At 50.7% G+C, this 21,406-nt stretch overlaps 1 protein-coding gene across 1 annotated transcript; it reads left to right on the top strand.

Moving 5' to 3' along the window:
- Window positions 1-15,981: 15,981 nt before the first annotated feature.
- LOC139835420 (uncharacterized) lies at window positions 15,982-20,138 on the top strand. Its single transcript, XM_071825272.1, has 3 exons — window positions 15,982-16,833; window positions 18,130-18,697; window positions 18,910-20,138. The coding sequence occupies exons 1-3, from the start codon at window positions 15,982-15,984 to the stop codon at window positions 20,136-20,138; spliced, it is 2,649 nt and encodes an 882-aa protein (XP_071681373.1).
- The last annotated feature ends 1,268 nt before the right edge of the window (window positions 20,139-21,406 follow it).

Raw genomic sequence — 21,406 nt, 5'->3', positions numbered from 1 at the left:
CTATGATATGAGATATGAACTTGAGAAATATAGAAATTTGTTGTTTTTCATATGAATGCTTATCTGAGACATAATGTATCCACTTTGTGCTATTTGTGAGACATTTTCTGGATTATTGTGTCGTCGTGGCGAACGAGCAGATGCCATGGGATGGCTTAAGTTGGGGCCGAATGGGCGCTAGAGGATTCGGGGGAGGGTTTGCGATTAGATGGGATGAACTTCCGGATGCTTTCCTCAAGAACACAACCAAAAGCAGGTATGCAAGAATAAAGACAAGAGGAAGAACTCTACTCTAGATCGCTAGCTTCATTGATCTCAACATGGTTACAAGTTTCAGGGCGTACACGAGCGTCTAGGGATTGACCATTTTCTCAACACGGGTGTGCCCCCTCTCCTTATATAGGGGAGAGGGTGGCTTACAGAGCAAGAAACCCTAATGGCATCTTTGACTGGACAAACTACTTTACAAAGCTACTTTAATCATGGATGACGCCGGGGTCTTCTTTAATCAGGGACGCTGACGTCCTCCGGCTTCTTTCAGCGTCACCCCTCTCGATGGCGCCAGGGCTCCGATTAAAGTCACTTTGCTTAGCTCATCCTTGTCTTCTAGCTCTGAAGAGAATCTTTGACCAGTCTTGCCGACACGCCCTTCCTTCCGGTAACCCGGTATCTTCTTTATCCGGTTCCGGTATACCCCTCTTGGGGATACCGGCTTAGCTTTACTTAGCCAAACTCCTATCTTCGTGCTCCGGTATAAACATTAAACCGGTATCTTGATGGCCCAAACCATCCGGTTTGGCATGCCTTTGGCATACCGGGGGTCATCCCCCCAACATTAGTCCCCGAAGCTGGCATAGTCTGGTGGATTCTATCCAACAGACCATGCCAGGTTCTCTTGTTTTTAGGATACCGGTTTAATATTTCCGACGCTTAGCTTAGATCCGGCATCTTTGCCCGGACTCACTCTTTCTTTCTCTTTGCAAGGTATCTTCCGGTATGTTTTTCTCCGGTATCTTAACCATTAACTACCTCCTCGGCGAATTCGAGAATTTCTCGGGCCCCGCGCCTGTCAGTGACATGCGCACTGTGACTGACGCGCCAGTGTCAGGGGTCACTTCCCTTCGACTTCCGCGCGCGTATTAACTGCTCCACAGCGAATCCCAGTCACTGTTCCGGATCCTTGTGTACCTTCCTGTGGCTTTTCGTTTCCTTGCGTGTATCACCGCGCCACGTGGCGGCCTGTGGTGCGAACCGTCGCGGCCCGCGGAGCGAACCACTGCGGCCCGATGGTTTTCGGCCCACCTTCTCTCTTCCTTTATAAGGCAGAACCGCCCCCTCTTCTTCCTCTTCTCGCATTCTCCGCTCTCTCGCGCACTGTGCCTCTTGCTCTCTGCGCGTCCGCCGTTCTTCGCTCAAGCCCCGCCGTCCGGTGATCTTGCTCCGCTTCTTCGCCGGACTTCACCGCGCGGAGATTCTTCGCAGCGTTCCTCTCGCGACCGCTGCATTCACGCTTCTTCGAGCTCTTCTCCGCTCCGCCGTCGACGGAACTCCTCGGCGACCGCAGGCCCGCTACTTCATCGGCGAACCTCTTCTGCAGCGACTGCGCCGCCTCAGGTTAGGTCTAATCTGAGTTTGCTTCCCTTTTGCTCGTTTTCTAGATCTTGGGTCGATAGTGTTTTTATTTCCCCTTTTTCTTTTGCTTTTTCTCTTACTCGTAGATCTTCGCGCGGGGGCAAATTGTGGGATTCCTGTTTTTCTGCATCTAACCTCATGTCTGGCGAGGGGTCATCTTCCGCTTCATCTTCCTCTGCCTATTCCTCCGGTAGCCGGCGTAGCCAATCTTCTGATAGATCAACCGCCGATCCTGTTCCGATGGATACCGATTCCGGTAGCTACCACGAATCCGGTAGCTCTAGCCAAGCTTCCGGTGTAGATCCTTCCGGTGTCACACGTTTAGCCTGGATGGGCTCCAATGTTACCCAGTATGAGATTGACTGGCTATACCGGTCCCGAAGGATTCCGGAGGGAGTAACCTGCCGGCTTCCTGGCGACGAGATCGAACCGGTGCTTGAGCCCGGTGAACATGTCGTTTTTCTTGCTCACTTTGAGCGCGGCTTCGGCCTTCCTGTCTCCGAGTTCTTCCGGAAGTTCTTAGATTTCTACGAACTTCAACCTCACCATCTTCCCGGCAATGCCGTTTTTTACCTTTCCTGCTTTGCCACCTTCATGGAGGCTTATATCGGCATTCGTCCCATTCGCGAGACGTTTGCCCGCTTCTTAGCTCTACGAATCAATTCCGTTCAGGGCAAGGAAATCCCTAAGCCCAAACCCCCCGTTCAATGCGGGTCTTGCATCATCGGCTCCCGCCAAGGGAGCCCTTTCTTCAAATCTTCCGGTCTCGAGTCATGCCGGCTATGGCAAGGGACCTTCTTCTATGTGAACAACAACGGCGCTGCAAATCTCATCGATCTGCCGCCTTTTAATCCGGCGCCGCCCAGCAGAGCCAACTGGAGCTACAACCCGAAGTCTGATCATATCGAAACCAACCGGGTGGTACGCTTCATGGCGAACCTGGTGAAGGAGACTAACATTTGCTCCGATGATATTATCCGCACCTTCTTCTCGCGCCGGGTGCTTCCTCTCAAGCGCCGGCAGCACAAGATGAGCGAGATGTATGGTCCTGGTGATCCCACCAAGATCACCGGCCTTCCTCTCAGCAAGAAGGACGTCGTCCGCAAGGCTAGGCAGATCTGCCAGACTGCCATGCCGGATGATTGGGAATGGGGCCTCCTGCCTCTCAGTACTACTAACCCTCCGACCCAAGAAGTAAGAGATTACGCAACTCGGGTCGGCTTACCGGTAACTTTTACGCTGTTGTTAACCTTCTTTTTACTTGTTTCAGGCCAAGGACCGCTTCCCCTCTATTCACGCAGAGCGACGAGGCCCCTGCGTGAAGCGTGCCCTAGATTCTGTTGACCCGGATCCTTTCATCCGTTGGCAGGACCTGAAGATGGGCAAGACCAAAGCTTCGCGGCTCGGCCCGTCCGTGCCGGAACCGACCGGTTCCTCGGACGACCTGACCTTGCTCGAGGTATTTTTCTTTTTCGATTTCTTATACTTTTTTCATTATTGCTCCTTAGTAGATGTTCTCTTAGCTATCTCGAACCCGCAGATCCACGAGCACGCGCCGCCCCTGCGAGCCGAGGCCGGTCACGAGTTCGTGGACAAGCTCATGGCCCAGGGCCAGAAGAACAAGGTGCCGGCATCTGACGCCGGTTCCAGCCAGGCCCCTCCCCCGAAGCGCTTCCGGACGGAGCCTTTGGGGCAGAAGGAAGTAGGTGTGAGGCGCTACAAGCGCAAGCAGATGCCGACCTCCTCTGGGTAAGCTCCCGTTTTCTTGCTTGTTTCTTTTTACCAAGTTCTTTTGCCGGTTGCTTTTTTCCAACTCTTTTTCTTTTTCTTTCGTCCAGCCCTGCGCTCGAGCTTGGCCCAAGGCCTGAGGGCTCTGAAGGTACCGCGAGGACCTCAACCCGTCCTCCTCACTCAAGCCCGGCACCATCTGGTGCCGGCAACATCTCTGCCTCCCCTCTGGGGGGCACTTCAAGTTCGGGGCGCGCGGCCCCTACACCGCCAGAACACCGCGCGGAGGAGGACTTTGTCTCCCCTCCTGAAAACCAAGACACCGGCGCCAGCAACATCGGCGCCGACGAAGAAGCTGCCGGGCGGGCGGAACCTCTGGTTCCTTCCGTCCTTGAAAAGAAGAAGAAGAAGACTTCCGTGCCGGAAAGCTCCAACTTGGGTGACGCGCCTAGCGCTCCCCCTTCTCCAAAAACTGCTCTGACGCCACCGCCGGAAGCTCCTCGCACCGAACCATCCGGCGCCACTCCAACTCCGCCGCCGCCCAAGACCTCAAAGCTCATCAAGGGAAAGGCGACGGCCTCCAGCGCCCCCTCCGGCGGTCCGCAGCCCTTGGTGCTGCACGTTTCTCGCGCCGCCAGCGCTGCCAGCGAGAAGGCCACCGGCCTGCTCGGCCGGATCACCGAGTTCCAGCGCGAAGGCCGGGAGCTGGGGCATCTGCTGCCCTACGCTCAGAAGTGGAACGCCGCGGACATGTCCCCGGCGACCCGCGGTATGGGCAAGGACAGGCTGCCGGCGCCTGACCCTGTTGGAAACCGGTCCTCCGAGGAGCACTTCATGCGTCTTCGTCGAGCCGTCAAGGAGCTGGATAGCGCGTGGTATGACGCCACGAACAACTTGATGGTAAGTTCCACCAACTCTCTTCAACTTTTACCGGTTTTCCTGCTTCCGGATATTTTCTATCTTTTCTTTAATTTCATGCCGGTTTCTCTCTTTTTTACTGAATCTTGTCTATCTTCCCAGTCCCCGAGTTTTGTGTTGAGAGCGTAGCTCTTAGCACGGAACTTAACTTAGAAACGCGCGAAACCGGCATAGCCAGTCTCCGAGTTTCGGGTTAAGATCTTTGCTCTTAGCGCGAAACTTAACTTAGAAACGCGCGAAACCGGCATAGCCAGTCCCCGAGTTTCGAGTTAAGATCTTTGTTCTTAGCGCGAAACTTAACTTAGAAACGCGCGAAACCGGCATAGCCAGTCCCCGAGTTTTGGGTTAAAATCTTTGTTCTTAGCGCGAAACTTTAACTAATCTCTTTTTCTTGAACAGACCACGGCTGACGCTCGGAAGGTCCTCTTTGAGGAGCTTCTATGGGAGCACCAGGATCTTGCTGAGGCACATGACAAGTGCCAAGGTAAACTTTTTGTACCTCCGGCATCTTCTTACCGGAAAGCTTTCTTTCTCTTAACACTTATGATTTTTTGGTTTAACAGCTATCCCGGAAGCTTCTATTGAGGCCCTCAAGACGCAGCTCGCCACCGCCCAAAGTACGACTTCCTGTTTTCCGGTTGGCTTGCTCCTTCTTCATTTTACCGGTGCAACTTTTACTAAGATTTTCTTTCCGGGTTCCAGAGGAAAAGGACCAGCTTATCCGGCAGCACCAGGAGGAGCTGAGCGCCCAGAGAACCAGCTACCAGGAGCTCAAGGGTCAGCTCATCCAGCTTGGTCTTGACCATGCCAAGGCGCTGAAGGCTGCCGAAGCCGATGCGGCGACCAAGCTGCATGAAGCGCTGGAGGATGCCGGCAACTCCAATGCGGTGTTGCAGGCTGAGCTGGAGGAGCTTGCCAAGGCGCGGAAGGCTGCTGAGGACAAGGCCGCGCGGCTGGAGGCGGAGCGGAAAGAGTATGACCGGCTAGTCATGCAAACTGATGCACATGCCTTCCGTAAGTTTCTTCCTTTTTCCTTTTCCGGTTTCTGCTTACAAGCTTATTTCTTCCGATTGCATTTTCTCCGCCTCTTTCTTTCTTCGTGTAGGTCTCTTCCCGGACTCCCAGGCGTTTGCCATGAAGAGGGTTGAAGAGCACCGGGTTGCCCAGGCCTGTGAGAATCTTGGTGCGCCTGGGACCCCTATGACCATCTGGTTGCGCTGAACGCGCGGGTTTCCCATATGCGCGCCATAGATCGGAATCTTTCCGACATTCCTGATGTGGCTACCCAGCTCTTCAGGACTCTCTGGCCTGGAGAAGTGGTGCCAGACACCTTCTCCCTCATCAGCGACCGCCTCAAGGGTGCCGGCAGAAGGATCCGGGAGTGGCAGTGCTCTGCTGCCCGTGCCGGAGCAGACTCCGCGCTCCGCGTCGCCTGCTCCTGGTACCCGGAGCTGGACTTGGACGCCCTCACCGGAGTGCGCGAGGATGCTGAAACCGATCTGGACCCGGTCCTCACCGCTAAGCGGCAGGATCGGGCGTACCACATCGCGCAGTACGCCGACGTGCGCACCTTCATCCCTCCCCCTCCTGACGTCAAAGATTATCTGAGCGACGAGGAGGAAGGTGAAGGCGACGAGGAGGCCGGAGCCGACAATGAGCCTCTGGATGGTCCTGGTATTGGCGACGCTCCTCCGGAAGTCCCTGCTGCTTGAATGCCTGATGTTACTTATTTGCCTGTGATATGTTCGTTGGTCCTGCTTGACTTAAAACACTGCTTGTTAAATTCTACCCCGGTATGCCGGGGTTCGTGATGTAAAACTTTAAACTCCCTTTTGTTGGTTATAGCACAACAGTTCTATGCCGGTATGTTATACCGGTAGTTAATTATCTTATGTTTGCCTTAGCATATCTGCTTATTGTTTTGCTTTTATCCTGCACTGCAAAGATTTCAAAATTGTTTCCGCATCCAATTCGATGCATACTTGGCTCTTTTGCCTTGGCTCTGCCTGCCTTCTCTGGGCGTTCTTTGGCGTATGAGCACAAGGTTCTTTTACCAAACAAGCATTTTCTTGAACTTAGAAATAACTTCGAAATTTTGCAAAAAACCGGTTTAACCGGGGTTAGTTAAGCTTTTCCGGATTGCTTGTTCCCACACTCTCTTTTCGCAGTTCGCGTGCTTAATTGCTACCGGTTTATCTTGCTTGCCATGAAGCCGGTTTGCGGACAGCAGCAGAGTCGAAGACTCCGGTAGGTTTAGCACGCTACTAAACCGGAAAGAAAAATGTTCACTACGCAACCGGTGAACTGGAAAAAATAAACATATTGCATGCAACTTTAGGGGTAGTCCCCGAGATTCATTCGAGGTTCCGACATTTTTTATTCATAGCATATAAGGTACAAAAAGGAACTTTTTACTCCACAACTTCAAGAGTAGAAAGGACACAACAGAGCTACGTTCCATGGACGCTTGCTCTCCTCTCCGGACCTGTCCGCCTTTCCTTTTTTCCACTCCTGTGCATCGATCAAGTAATAAGCATCATTGTGGAGAGCCTTGCTCACCACGAAGGGACCTTCCCATGGGGGTGAAAGCTTATGCCGGCCTTCGGTCTGCTCGCACCAGCGCAAAGACTGCATCTCGTTCCCGGAATACTCTCGGGTTAACCTTCCGGCTATGATAGCGTCTGAGGTTTTGCTGGTAAATGGTTGTTCTTGCCAATGCCAACTCTCTTGCTTATTCTAGCAAGTCCACATCATTTTCTCTGGCCTCTTTGACCTCTTGCTCGGTATAGAGCTGTACCCTTGGTGAGTCATGGATGATGTCGGTTGGTATGACCGCTTCTGCTCCGTAAACCATGAAGAATGGAGTGTATCCGGTGGACCGGTTTGGGGTTGTTCTTATACTCCACAACACTGATGGAAGCTCATCAAGCCAACACCCTGGTGACTTCTCCACCGCTTCGATGAGTCTTGGTTTGATACCGGAAAGTATCAATGCGTTTGTTCTTTCCACTTGGCCATTGCCTTGTGGGTGTGCTACCGAGCACAAATCCAACCGGATGTTGTTATCCTCGCAAAATCTTTTGAACTCACCTTGAGCAAAGTTGGTTCCATTGTCTGTGATGATGCTATGCGGGTAGCCATACCGCAAAATGACATCTTTTAAGAACTTCACTGCTGTGCGCCCATCACACTTTGCGATAGGTTTCACTTCTAGCCACTTGGTGAATTTATCCACCATGACCAAGATGTGAGTCATGCTGCTCCTCGCAGTTTTGAATGGGCCGACCATATCAAGGCACCAAACAGCGAATGGCCATGTTAGCGGTATGGTTTTTAAACCGGACGCTCGGGTATGATTTTGTTTGGCGTACCTCTGGCACCCATTGCATTTTCTTACCAAATCCTCAACGTTCTCCAAAGCAGTGGGCCAATAGAACCCATGCCGGAATACCTTTGCTACCAGCGCCCTTGATGAAGCGTGATGCCCACATTCCCCTTGGTGAATTTCTTCAAGCATTTCTTTTCCTTCTTCCGGCTCCACACATCTTTGAAGGACTCCGGTAACACTTCTCTTGTACACCTCGCCATTGATGAATGTGTATGCTTTGGACCTTCTCTGGATCCTCCTGGATTCATTTTCGTCATCCGGCAAGGTGCCGTTGATCAGGAATTCCTTAATAGGTTTAACCCACGATGGTGCTTCCCGAACTAGAAACACCGGTGCGTCTATCTCCATGCTATCTACCAGCATTGTTTCTTCCGGTATGGCTGCAGCAGTCCCCGAGCTTGCCGGTGCAGTCCCCGAGTTTACCGGAGCAGTCCCCGAGTTTACCGGTGCAGTCCCCGGGTTCCCTTCATCGATGTCCATGGGTACTATGTGTGACTCCGGTATGAAAATTGATTCTGACTCCGGGCTTGGTTTGATCGATGGTACCCTTAAGTGTTCCAAGGCTATTCCGGGAGGAATTTCTTGCCTAGATGAGCCCAATTTGGACAAAGCATCCGCAGCTTCGTTTTCTGCCCGTGGCACATGGTGAAATTCACAGCCCTCAAAGAAGCCGGCAATCTTTTGCACGTGAAACCGGTACGAGGCCATGTTTGCATCTTTTGCGTCCCAATCTCCAGAACTCTGTTGCACCACGAGATCTGAATCCCCATAGCAAATGATCCGGTGCACACCGATTTCTTTTGCTACTTTAAGCCCATGAATCAGAGCCTCGTACTCAGCGACATTGTTTGATGCCCTGAAATGCACTTGCAAACATACCGAAGATGATCTCCCTTGGGTGAAGTAAGCACCACACCGGCACCCAGACCCTCTTTAAGTTTGGATCCGTCAAAGTGCATCTTCCAGTACTCTATTCTTTGATCTGGCAGCTTGTATTGCATCTCCGCCCAATCAACAAGGACATCAGCCAAAGCTTGCGATTTTATGGCATCTCTTCTTTCATACACCGGCACATACGGTGATATCTGAATTGCCCACTTTGCAATCCTTCCGCTAGCATCCTTGTTGCACATGATATCGGAAATGGGTGCCTCGCTCACCACTTTCATGGGGTGCTCCTCAAAGTAATGCTTAAGCTTGGTGGCGGCCATGTACACGCCATAAGTCATCTTTTGGAAGTGAGAGTAGTTTTGTTTTGAGAGGGAGAGCACCTCGCTCAGGTAGTATACCGGCCTCTGGACGGTTTTTCCTTCCTCTTCTCTTTCAACCACAACTACCACACTCACAACCCGGTTTGTTGCTGCTATATACAATAGCATAGGCTCTCTCTCTCTAGAGGCAAAGCCAGTATAGGCGCTGTAGCTAACATTGTCTTTAGCTCTTTAAACGTTGCGTCTGCCTGAGGGGTCCGGACGAACGTATCAGATTTTTTCATGAGAGCATAGAGTGGCAGAGCTTTTTCTCCCAACCTGCTTATGAACCGGCTTAGCGATGCCAAGCTTCCGGCGAACTTTTGCACGTCCTTGAGATCGCGCGGTATTGTCATTCTTTCAATTGCCCGGATTTTTACCGGATTGACCTCAATGCCTCGGCTTGATACGAGAAAACCAAGCAACTTGCCGGCAGGGACACCGAAGGTACATTTTGCCGGATTGAGCTTCATCCGGAATCTTCTCAAGTTATCAAATGTTTGCCGGAGGTCATCGATTAAGGTTTCTTTTACCTTGGTTTTTACCACGACATCGTCCACATAGACTTGCACGTTTTTTCCGATTTGATCAAACAAGCATTTTTGCATACAACGTTGGTACGTTGCACCAGCGTTGCGCAAACCAAAAGGCATAGTGACATAGCAATAAGCCCCGTGCGGGGTAATGAACGCAGTTTTTATTTGATCTTCCTTTTTCAAGGGGATTTGGTGGAAACCGGAATAAGCATCCAAGAAAGACAACAGCTCACATCCTGCAGTGGAATCAATCACTTGATCGATCCTAGGTAGAGGGAAAGGGTCTTTCGGGCAAGCTTTGTTCAAGTTGGCGTAGTCGATGCACATGCGCCACACCTTTGGAGCTTTTGCTTCCATGTTCTCTTCCTTCTTCTTCTCGACGAGCACCGGATTGGCTAGCCACTCAGTGTGCAGTACTTCCACGATGAAACCGGCAACCAGTAACTTTGTCACCTCTTCTCCAATGATCTTTCTCCTGTCTTCAGCAAACCGGCGCAACGGCTGCCTTACCGGCTTTGCATCTTTCCGGACATTCAATGAGTGCTCAGCCAGCTCCCTCGGAACACCCACCAAGTCATCAGTAGACCAGGCAAAGATATTCCGATTCTCACGGAGGAAGCTGACGAGCGCGCTTTCCTATGCCTCATTCATGCCGGCACCGATACGAACGGTGCGCTCAGGGTAAGCCGGGTCCAGCACAATGTCCTTTGTTTCTTTTGTCGGCTTGAATGCCGGTGTGCCCAGGTTTGCACTCATTGCCGCTAAACTCAGCTGTGAGGACTGAGCCAGCGCAACTGCAGTTTGCATCCTCCTTTTTTCTTCAGCGATCACCAGCGATTCTGCCAGATTTGATCCGGCGGAAGCTGTTTCCAGTGAGACTTTGTAGTTTCCCACCACAGTCAAGGGTCCACGAGGTGTCGGCATCTTCATCTTGAGATATGCCGTGTGAGTTGAGGCCATGAAAGCAGCCAATGCCGGTCTCCCCAGCAGAGCATGGTAAGGACTATCTAAGTCCACCACCTCAAACTCAAGATTTTCAACCCGACAGTTGTCACGTCCTCCAAACGATACATCCACCCGGACCTTTCCAACCGGTGCACAGGATAGGCCCGGAACGATTCCATGGAAAGTCGTACGCGTTGGCTGAAGCATGTTTTCTGTTATGCCCAGCATGTTCATGGTGTGCCGGTACATGATGTTTATGCTGCTCCCATTGTCTATCAGCACCTTGCTGAACTTGACTCGAGCGTTTGGCCCTTGCATGATTGGGTCCAAGACGAGAGCATAGCCACCCGGGTTAGGCATGATCTTGGGGTGATCCTTGAACGACCACGAGATCTCTTGATCAGACCATAGCATGTACTTTGGTACTGCCGGCATCACCGCGTTCACTTCCATAGAACGGCGATGTAGACTCTGTCTGTCGGTTGGCTCAGTTACGAACACAACGCAGCACATATCTGGATCATGGTAAACATTCCGGCCCAAAGGTGCCGGTGGAGGTGGTTGGCCACTGCCTTCTCCCACCTGGTTAACTTGCTGGTATTGCTGCCGGTTTGGCTGTACCGGTAAGGCGTTTGCCCCGGTAAGCGGTGGTGGTGGTGGTAGCTGTTGTTGCCGCGACATGTCTTGCGGTGGTTGTGCATCTTTTACCGTTCCCTTTTGCATCAAGTACTTGGTCCAGGTACAATCCTTTGTCAGATGGTTTGATGGGTGTGCCGAATTCGGTGTGTGCCACCGGCAAGGTTGGTCCATGGCAACTTCCATGGTGTACTTCGCGGGTTCTTGCCAGTTCTTTTTCTGGCCCCAGGATTTCTTTTCTACCCACTGTTTCTTAGGACCCGCCCATGGCTGCGATCCGGTTCTCTGTCTCTGACTGCCGCTGGCCTCAGAGTTTTCTTGTACAGCAGCAACTTGCTGCGGACCGTACCTTCGATCCGGAAAATCTTCCCTTCTTTTGTTGTTCCGGTTATCCCGGTTTTGCTCTTGGCGCTGTTGTTCCGGCTCAGGTTGCACCGCCGACTGCGTTGGGTCTCCCAACGCATAGCTATCCGCCACACGTATCATCTCTGCCAACGTTGTCGGCATGTTCCGCTGCAGCTTTTGCCACAACGGTGAACCTCTTCTGCATCCACTGCTAAACCAAGCAATGGCTTGTGCCTCTATCACCCCTTCACAGGAGTTCCTTGTAGTGTTCCATCGGGCCAGATAATCCCGGTCTGTTTCATTTGGGCGCTGCACGCACAAAGCGAGCTGCTGTGGCCTGTTTGGCCTTTGGTAAGTGCTGCTGAAGTTGCTCACGAAAGCTTACTCAAAGTCCAACCATCCATTTATACTTCCTGCCGGCAGGTTGTTCAGCCAAATTCTCGCCGGTCCTACCAAGAATGATGGTATGATTCTCACAGCCCAACGTCGGTTTCCTCCTCCTGCTACGGTTCCTCCGCCGCCTGCGACGTATACCGCGGTCACGTAATCCGCGAGCCAGTCTTCCGGCTTCGTGGTGCCATCGTATGTTTTTGTGTCACAGGGCAACATAAAGTTGTGAACTGGTGGTTTTTCTTTCATGATCCTTGGGCCAAAACACTTTGGGCCCGGGGGACCTTCTTCCTCGATCATTTCTGACAAGTATACTCTATCCAGACAGTGCCTCGCATCCCGTTCCGGTAGGTATCTTTCTCCCAGATGTTCCCCCAACGGGTTCCGGTATGCTGCCGGTCTTGTGGAATCAGCCTCATCGTAACATTCCGGTACCACGGCCCTTACCTGCCGGTACCTTGGGGGATCTATTTCCTCCTCATCGTACGCCGCCCTTGCAGCTCGATAATTTTGCCCGGTTTCTTGTCTACCGGCATGATTGTTTCCGGCATAGCCTTCTTTGGCGTAGCCGCTGTTTGCCCCTTGGCTTTTTCTACCGGCATCATATTGCCCGGCTTGTTGTTTTCCGGCAAGGACCGGATCATACACAGTCATCTGCTGCGCATTCACTTCTTTTTCTCTTCTTCTGTCCGGATGGGGGGACGAAGCCTGCCCATGGGACTTGCTACCGGCATTCCTTGTCGAACGCGCGGATTTTGAAGCCACAACCTTGTTCAGCTTATCAAGCTGCTCAGCGTTTTGCTGCTCGATAGTTTCAAGAAGTTCCCGGACACGCTCTTGTTGTTTTGCCAGAGCGTCCCCGGAAAGCGATTCACACAGTTGCACAGTAGCTTTAGCAGCTTTTATTGTTTTATCTGGGCTACTGTACTTAGGTTTTTCTACTATGCTCACAGATGCAGAAGTGCTTTTGCCGGTATGAATTTCTTTACGCAGATCCTGGTCTAGATTGCGAGCCTTAAGCCGGTTTTCCGGTATCCTAGCAGCATGAGCGCTAACAGAAGCAAAGCCATGGGCAGCGTTATACTCACGTACGGTTAGGTTCAGCTCGCGCTGCGCCCTGACGACGTCCTTGCCGCTCTCGAGTATCTTCTGGCGCTGCGCCTCCAGCTCCGCCTGAGCCGCTGCCGGGTCGATGTTTTGCGCGATGGGGGTGGCGAGGACGTTCATCGCCGCTTGGAGTGGTGTTTCCGGTGGTGCGGATGATGCTCCCGCAGCGCCCGCGCCGCGTTCCAGCGGTGGCTTGGCCGCGCGGGTTGAAGCCGCACGCCCAGCACCTTCTTCCACAGCTCCCTTGCCGGCGTCGAGCGCGCCTGCCATCATCACCTCCACGCTGCCAGGAGCGCGGCCAGCATGTAGCCATCTTGGCGGATCCGGTGCCACCACTACCGGCGAGAGGCACTGGCGCACAGGGACGGTGCCGAAGTAGATGCGGTGGCTGCCGAACTCGATGATGCGGCCGTTCTTGGGGAAGATGCCGCCGTTGGCGAAGTAGCCCGCGTTGTCGTTGATGAAGTCCATGGCGTAGATGCGTTGCACCAACGCGGAGACCGTACGCTGGCCGGCGACGTCGAGGATGCCCGCCCGAATGTGAACTCCAGCAAGCGCCACTTCATGCCCCACGGTGGGCGCCAACTGTCGTCGTGGCGAACGAGCAGATGCCATGGGATGGCTTAAGTTGGGGCCGAATGGGCGCTAGAGGATTCGGGGGAGGGTTTGCGATTAGATGGGATGAACTTCTGGATGCTTTCCTCAAGAACACAACCAAAGGCAGGTATGCAAGAAGAAAGACAAGAGGAAGAACTCTGCTCTAGATCGCTAGCTTCATTGATCTCAACATGGTTACAAGTTTCAGGGCGTACACGAGCGTCTAGGGATTGACCATTTTCTCAACACGGGTGTGCCCCCTCTCCTTATATAGGGGAGAGGGTGACTTACAGAGCAAGAAACCCTAATGGCATCTTTGACTGGACAAACTACTTTACAAAGCTACTTTAATCATGGATGACGCCGGGGTCTTCTTTAATCAGGGACGCTGACGTCCTCCGGCTTCTTTCAGCGTCACCCCTCTCGATGGCGCCAGGGCTCCGATTAAAGTCACTTTGCTTAGCTCATCCTTGTCTTCTAGCTCTGAAGAGAATCTTTGACCAGTCTTGCCGACACGCCCTTCCTTCCGGTAACCCGGTATCTTCTTTATCCGGTTCCGGTATACCCCTCTTGGGGATACCGGCTTAGCTTTACTTAGCCAAACTCCTATCTTCGTGCTCCGGTATAAACATTAAACCGGTATCTTGATGGCCCAAACCATCCGGTTTGGCATGCCTTTGGCATACCGGGGGTCATCTCCCCAACATATTGTGTGAAAAATAATATTGCTCAAAGACAAAATACTCTCATTTCCACACATGTGACATCCAAACAAGATTTGGTATTCCATTGAAACCTGAAGTCTATAGCTCAATACCACGCGCATCCAAACACTCTTTGTGGTATTCCATTGAATTGGTTGATTTGGTTTTCCATTGCCAATTCAATTCAGAGCCCAATTCATTGCAACCAAACACAGCATAAAATTTATGATATCTTCAATGAGCAAAACATATATGTGGCTGCTGCTGCACAGTGGGTTGGAGACTATCTTTCAGAAGATGGTTATTTGCTGACTTGCAAATGCAATGGTGTGGTCTTGTGGAGATTTTGAACCAGGGGACTCTATCCGATGATGTGGACAAACCAAAATGGAAATGGACTAAGAATGGCATCTGTGCAAGGAATTGGGGACAGGAGATCCTCTTTGTCAATTTTGTCCCACACATGACACCATTTTGCATTTGTTCTTCTCTTGCCCTGCAACTAAGTATGTCTGGAGCTTGGTGGGCATGGCAGTGGGCGCTCCTACTCGTTCTGGATTGTTTTTGCCCAGTTCGTTTGGTGGATGCCCCAGTTTTCTCAAGCGAGTCGCAACGTCCTGATCGCCGGCATGGAAACTATCTGCTGGGCCATTTGAAAAACGTGTAACAGTTCTTGTTTTGAGCGAAAATACTTGAAAATTTCTGTTAATCTAATCTGTCTTGCTGCTGCATTTATGAAATATTGGGTAGGTCTTCACTCGGATTCTGACGCTACACAGCTCCAACAAGGTGCGGACGCCCTCCTTAATCTGGCCCTGGGTGTTGGAGCTGGTGCTGGAGGAAATGATGCAGTTGCTGGCCCTCGTCGACTGACAAACCCAGCAGATGGAGATATGGAAGTCGACGCGCGCAAGATGATGCTAATGATATGGACGCTTGAATCCTTGCCAGAAAATCTCTGCTCCTGTGATGACCTTGTGCTTTTGGTTAAACTTGTCGACTGCTCTTGCTGGGATCAAAATGTGTTGATAAAAATTGGCTGTAGAACTTGTTCCTGTCCGATCTGTGAGCGTGCCTGGGATGCGAGGTGGCTCTTGACCCAGTGCAGTAGATGTTTAGATTGGTTCTTTTGTGGTGGTTCTTTTGCTGTAAAAATATAATTAAAGAGTACTGACGATGTTTTTCTTTATCAATGATAATGAAAATCGATCCCGGTGGGGGATGTTAAACTGTATCTGTATAGACTAGCTGTAGTCATGTATATCTCCTGTGTATTGTACCCCCTCGCATATACACGAGGTGGGCCTTGTATGTCCGACTATATATATGCACCGCGGACCCAGGTTTAGGGTTACGCTTCCCAAAATACTTTCACATGGTATCAGAGCTCGGCTTCCACGATCGCATCTAGGTCGAGCCTCCGCCGCCATCGCCGCCACCGTCTCTCTATGCATCGCAGTGTTTTCTGTAGATCGCTGTTCCTGGCCATGGCGTTTCAAGCGTCGTCTTCCTCCTCTGCGATGCCGGCCTCTGGTGGCCTTAATACGAATCTCTCGGAGAAGCTCACGAGGGACAACTTTCTGTTGTGGCAGACGCAGGTACTGCCGGACATCCGTGGCGCTCAACTGTTTGGGCTCCTGGACGGATCGATGCCGGCGCCTGAGAAGGAACTGAAGGAGACGGACAAGGATGGGAAGGAGGTGAAGATCCCTAATCCAGCATAAGCATATACTCAGTGGATTGCTGCGGATCAAACTGTGCTCAGTTATCTCGTGAGGAATATGTCACGAGAAGTTCTTACGCAGATGGTCGGTCTGACCAGTGCTGCGAGCGTCTGGACGACGGTTCTGGAGATGTTTGCGTCGCAATCTAAGGCGCGGGTAGTGCAGCTCCGTACACAGTTGAACAAGTGCAAGAAAGAGAACAAATCTGCTGCTGTCTACTTCAATGAGATCAAGAATCTGGCGGATGAGATGGCCGCCGCCGGGAAGCCTCTGGACAATGACGATGTTGTATCGTATGTTCTAGCTGGTCTTGATGAAGAGGCCTACAACGGCTTTGTTGCTGCGATAACCGCTCTGATCAAAGCGGACAAGCATGTCAGCATGAGCGATCTTTATTCGCAGCTGGTCTCATATGAAGCTCGGTTGGATGAACAGAATCCGACTGGTGACTCCTCTGTAAATGCAGCTACACGTGGTGGTCGTGGTGGCTCGCGTGGAGGACAGCGTGGTGGTCGCGGTTACTCTGATCGCGGATACGAACGTGGCTATGAGCAGCAGCCACAACGCTATGATCAACGCAACTATGAGCAGAGCGGGTATCAGTCCCGCGGCAATCGAGGTGGACATGGTGGACGTGGTAACCAGGGGTATCGCCAGCCTTATGGTGATGGTCCCCGGCCTGTATGCCAAGTGTGTGGCAAGGAAGGCCACATTGCCCTAGCCTGCTGGAAGAGGTTCAACAAAAATTACCGTGGTCCTGAAAAGTCTGTTGGCGTAGCTGTTGGACAATACGGTGTTGATACAAACTGGTACTCTGATTCTGGAGCGACTGATCATGTCACTGGAGAGCTTGAAAAACGCCATGTGAGGGATCGCGACAAGGGCCATGATCAAATTCACACAGCTAGTGGTGCAGGTATGGATATTCGTCATGTTGGTTCGTCTGTTTTTCGTACCCCTAATCATGATCTGCATCTTAAGAATATCCTCCATGTTCCTAAAGCCACAAAAAGTCTATTGTCCACTAGTCGCCTAACCCGTGATAATCATGCTTTTGTGGAATATTGGCCTGACTCTTTTTTTGTTAAGGATCAGGACACGAGGGAGGTTCTGCTCCACGGTAGATGCGTTGATGGGCTTTATCCACTACCGTCTTCCACCACACCTTCTCCTGGTCATCAAGCTCATGGTGTCGTCAAGTCCTCCTCATCGCTTTGGCATCGGCGTCTAGGTCATCCGTCGTCAGTTGTGGTGCAACAAGTCCTTCGTGATAATAATATTCCGTTTAGTGAGTCAAATAAAGAGTCTGTTTGTGATGCTTGTCAAATGGCCAAGAGCCATCAACTTCCATATCCAAAGTCTACTAGTGTGTCCACTGCACCTCTTGAACTTGTGTTTTCTGATGTTTGGGGCCCGGCCTCTGAATCTTTTGGTCGATTTAAATATTATGTGAGTTTTATCGATGATTATAGTAAATTCACATGGGTCTATCTGTTGAAAAAGAAATCTAATGTGTTTCAAAAGTTTCGTGATTTTCAGAATCATGTTGAGAGATTGTTTGATACTAAAATCTTGGCCATGCAAACTGATTGGGGTGGTGAGTACCAGAAGCTAAATCCTTTTTTTCAGCAGATTGGTATCTCTCACCTTGTTTCCTGTCCCCATGCTCATCAGCAGAATGGTCCTGCTGAGCGCAAACATAGGCACATTGTTGAAGTTGGTCTGTCCCTCCTTGCCTATGCATCTATGCCTTTGAAATTCTGGGATGAAGCTTTTCTTACAGCTGTTTATCTCATTAATCGGCTTCCTAGTAAGGTCATCCAATCTCAAACACCTATGGAGCGTCTCTTTGGCAACAAGGGTGACTACTCCGTCTTACGCATTTTTGGGTGTGCCTGTTGGCCGAATCTTAGACCCTATAATCGACACAAACTCGACTTTCGCTCCAAACAGTGTGCCTTCCTTGGTTACAGTAGTCTGCATAAAGGCTATAAGTGTCTCGATATTTCTACTGGTCGTGTGTACATCTCTCGCGACATTGTTTTTGATGAAGCAGTTTTTCCGTTTGCTGCTCTTCACTCTAATGCGGGTGCTCGGTTACGCGCCGAGATTAATCTCCTCCCACTTGAACTTCAACCAATTCCTTTGCATCATCATGAGGGGCACGATTTACAGGCACCGCCTGACGCTAATCCTGCTAATTCTGCATCTGCTGAGTCTGTTCTACAGGAATCAGGTGGTTTTTCTGCTGCTGACACGGACTTTCATGCTGATTCTGCTGACAGCGGCCAATCATTGCCGCCAGGTGCATCTGCTCCGGGATCGCCGCTGCCTGGCGTCTCCGCCCCGGGATTGCCGCGGTCTGGCGCTCTCCCGCCCAGCGTGGCGCGCGGCGATTCGCCTGCTCCATCCGTGCCTGGTGACAACCCCGCCTCGTCTGCCTCGCCGACAGGAACTGGCGGATCCTTTGTGGCGGGTTCTCCCTCCACTTCAGCGGCCACAGGATCATCTGTGCCGACTCCTGCTGCCAGCCCGGCAGCTCCTGTTTCAGGCGTTGGATCATCTGCGCCGGAGCCACCTGCAGCTGCTCCTGTGGTGCCTGTTGAGCGTCTTCGTACACGCTCCCAAAGTGGGATTTCTCGTCCCAAACAATTCACCGATGGTACTGTTCGGTATGACCGTCTTCGGTTTGGTAACTTCTGCCGTACTGGTGAACCTAACACTCTCACTGAAGCCCTGAGTGATTCTCGGTGGAAGGCAGCTATGGATGAGGAGTATGCTGCACTGATGGCTAATCGTACCTGCATCTTGTTCCTTCCTCTCACGGGAAGAACGTGATTGACTGTAAGTGGGTCTACAAAGTAAAAAGGAAAGCTGATGGCACTGTTGATAGGTACAAAGCCCGCTTAGTTGCAAAAGGTTTTAAGCAGCGCTATGGGATCGACTATGAGGACACTTTTAGTCCTGTTGTGAAAGCGGTTACTATTCGTCTTGTGTTGGCCCTTGCAGTCTCTCGTGGCTGGAAACTTCGACAACTAGATGTGAAGAACGCGTTCTTACATGGTGTTCTGGAAGAAGAGGTCTATATGCGCCAACCTCCTGGGTATGAAACTAAATTGGGACATATTTGCAAGTTGGATAAGGCTCTTTATGGTTTGAAGCAAGCACCTAGAGCCTGGTACTCTCGTTTGAGTACTAAGTTGCATTCTCTTGGGTTTGTTCCTTCCAAGGCAGATACTTCTCTGTTTTTCTACAACAAAGGGGGAGTGTCTATCTTTATGTTGATTTATGTTGATGACATTGTTGTAGCTAGCTCTTCAGAGAAGGCTGTTGATGCTCTTCTGCATGACTTGGGCATGGACTTTGCCTTGAAGGACTTGGGAGATCTTCATTACTTCCTTGGTATTGAAGTTCAGCGGGTGTCTGATGGTATCATTCTGTCCCAAGAGAAGTATGCAAATGAATTACTCAGTCGTGTGAATATGCAACTTTGCAAAACTGTTGATACTCCTTTGTCTGTGTCTGACAAACTGTCACTGCATGATGGTGAGGCTCTGAGTGGTGATGATTCTACTCGCTACAGAAGCATTGTTGGTGCTTTGCAGTACATTACTTTGACTAGACCAGATATTTCCTTTGCTGTTAATAAGGTATGTCAGTTTCTGCATGCCCCGACCACTGTTCACTGGACTGCTGTCAAGAGGATACTGCGATATGTGCGTGGTACTGTTTCCCTTGGGCTGAGATTGAGCAGGTCGACTTCTACTCTGGTCAGTGCTTTTTCTGATGCTGATTGGGCTGGGTGCCCCGATGACAGGAGATCCACTGGAGGCTTTGTTGTGTTTTTGGGATCAAACTTGATCTCATGGAGTGCCAGGAAACAGGCTACAGTTTCTCGGTCCAGTACAGAGGCTGAGTACAAGTCTCTGGCTAATGCAACGGCTGAAGTAATTTGGGTGCAAACATTGCTTGCCGAATTGAGAGTTCCTCATCCACGAGCGGCAGTGTTATGGTGCGATAATATTGGAGCAACGTATCTCTCTGCAAATCCAGTGTTCCATGCTAGGACTAAACACATAGAAGTGGATTATCACTTTGTTCGTGAGAGGGTTGCTCGGAAGCTTTTGGACATCCGGTTTGTTCCTTCAGGAGATCAGGTAGCTGATGGTTTTACTAAACCTCTTGCTACTCGACAGCTAGTGAAGTTTCGTCACAATCTTAACTTGGACAAGTTATGATTGAGGGGGAGTGTTAAACTGTATCTGTATAGACTAGCTGTAGTCATGTATATCTCCTGTGTATTATACCCCCTCGCATATACACGAGGTGGGCCTTGTATGTCCGACTATATATATGCACCGCGGACCCAGGTTTAGGGTTACGCTTCCCAAAATACTTTCACAGGGGATCGCTTGGAAAAAATATAGGAAAGAAGATTCTGCTGACTTGAGTCCAGAAGGGAAGCGACTGATTTCCAATTCTTCTTTGCTAGCGCTTGACTCCTGTGGAATTCCATTAACAAGCTTAAAAGAAAGCCTTTTATTTCGTTTTTGAGATACTAGTTATTTATATATAGGTTAAGTTCGATATTTCACTCCGTGGGCCGGCTAATTAATGGAAATGTTGAAAAAAAGATCCACTAAAAATGTTACGGAAAATCTAGGAGAATTTATGTGCGGTCATTCACCATCCTTACATTATGCTAGATCTTCCGCTTCTTCTTGGTGGTGCCGAGGCTTATCCTTCCTTGCTCGCGTTAGATACCTTGGTTGTCATCCCCTCATTTTTGTATGAACCAGGGTGAATAATGTGTTCCGCGTAGGTAGAGTGATGATAGGCTCAAGGTAGTGCTTTGCGCCTTGGACATTCTGGTAGCTAGCCAAATACTACGACACAAGTGGTTTTTAGCGAAGGAATGTGTGACATGGATCATGGAAGATTAAATGATGTCAATTCACTGTATTTGACGTTGGCCTTTAGATAATTACAAATCTTTCTCATGGTATGCGTGATGAAAAGACAGTTACCCGAGGCGCACACACTCTCAACCCGAGGGAAACGGAGAGGGAGGGGGCGCCTGCAGGACCAAAAGAAAGGAGGCGCACATACCTACCAGAGTCGTTTCATAACAAAAAGCATAGAAGTTACCAAAAGTTTGTTACCGGTTACATTGAATGAATTTCAAAGCCACATTGTTTCATGGGGTGTGCTAGCTTACGTGAACCCATGGGCATGATCGATTTTTTGATATCCCACTGATGTCGGAACACCGGAGGAGAAGAAGAACACCTGAAGGGAGCAAGAGCAACGTAGGAAAAACGGAAAGTCGTAGCCGCACTCATGGCACCGTCGTTGCACCTCATATATTAGGTCGAACCATCTATCCACCGTTGATGGGAGCGCTGATGAGTGAATTTTTAAGCATATTTAATTTACGTTTTTGCATTAGTAGTGACATGATTTTGATATCTTATCACGCGCATGCACATATTTTTTGTTTGTTTCA

The sequence above is a fragment of the Lolium perenne genome, chromosome 2, assembly GCF_019359855.2.
Source record: "Lolium perenne isolate Kyuss_39 chromosome 2, Kyuss_2.0, whole genome shotgun sequence".
Lineage (NCBI taxonomy): Eukaryota > Viridiplantae > Streptophyta > Magnoliopsida > Poales > Poaceae > Lolium > Lolium perenne.
This window is presented reverse-complemented; position numbering and strand designations above follow the sequence as displayed.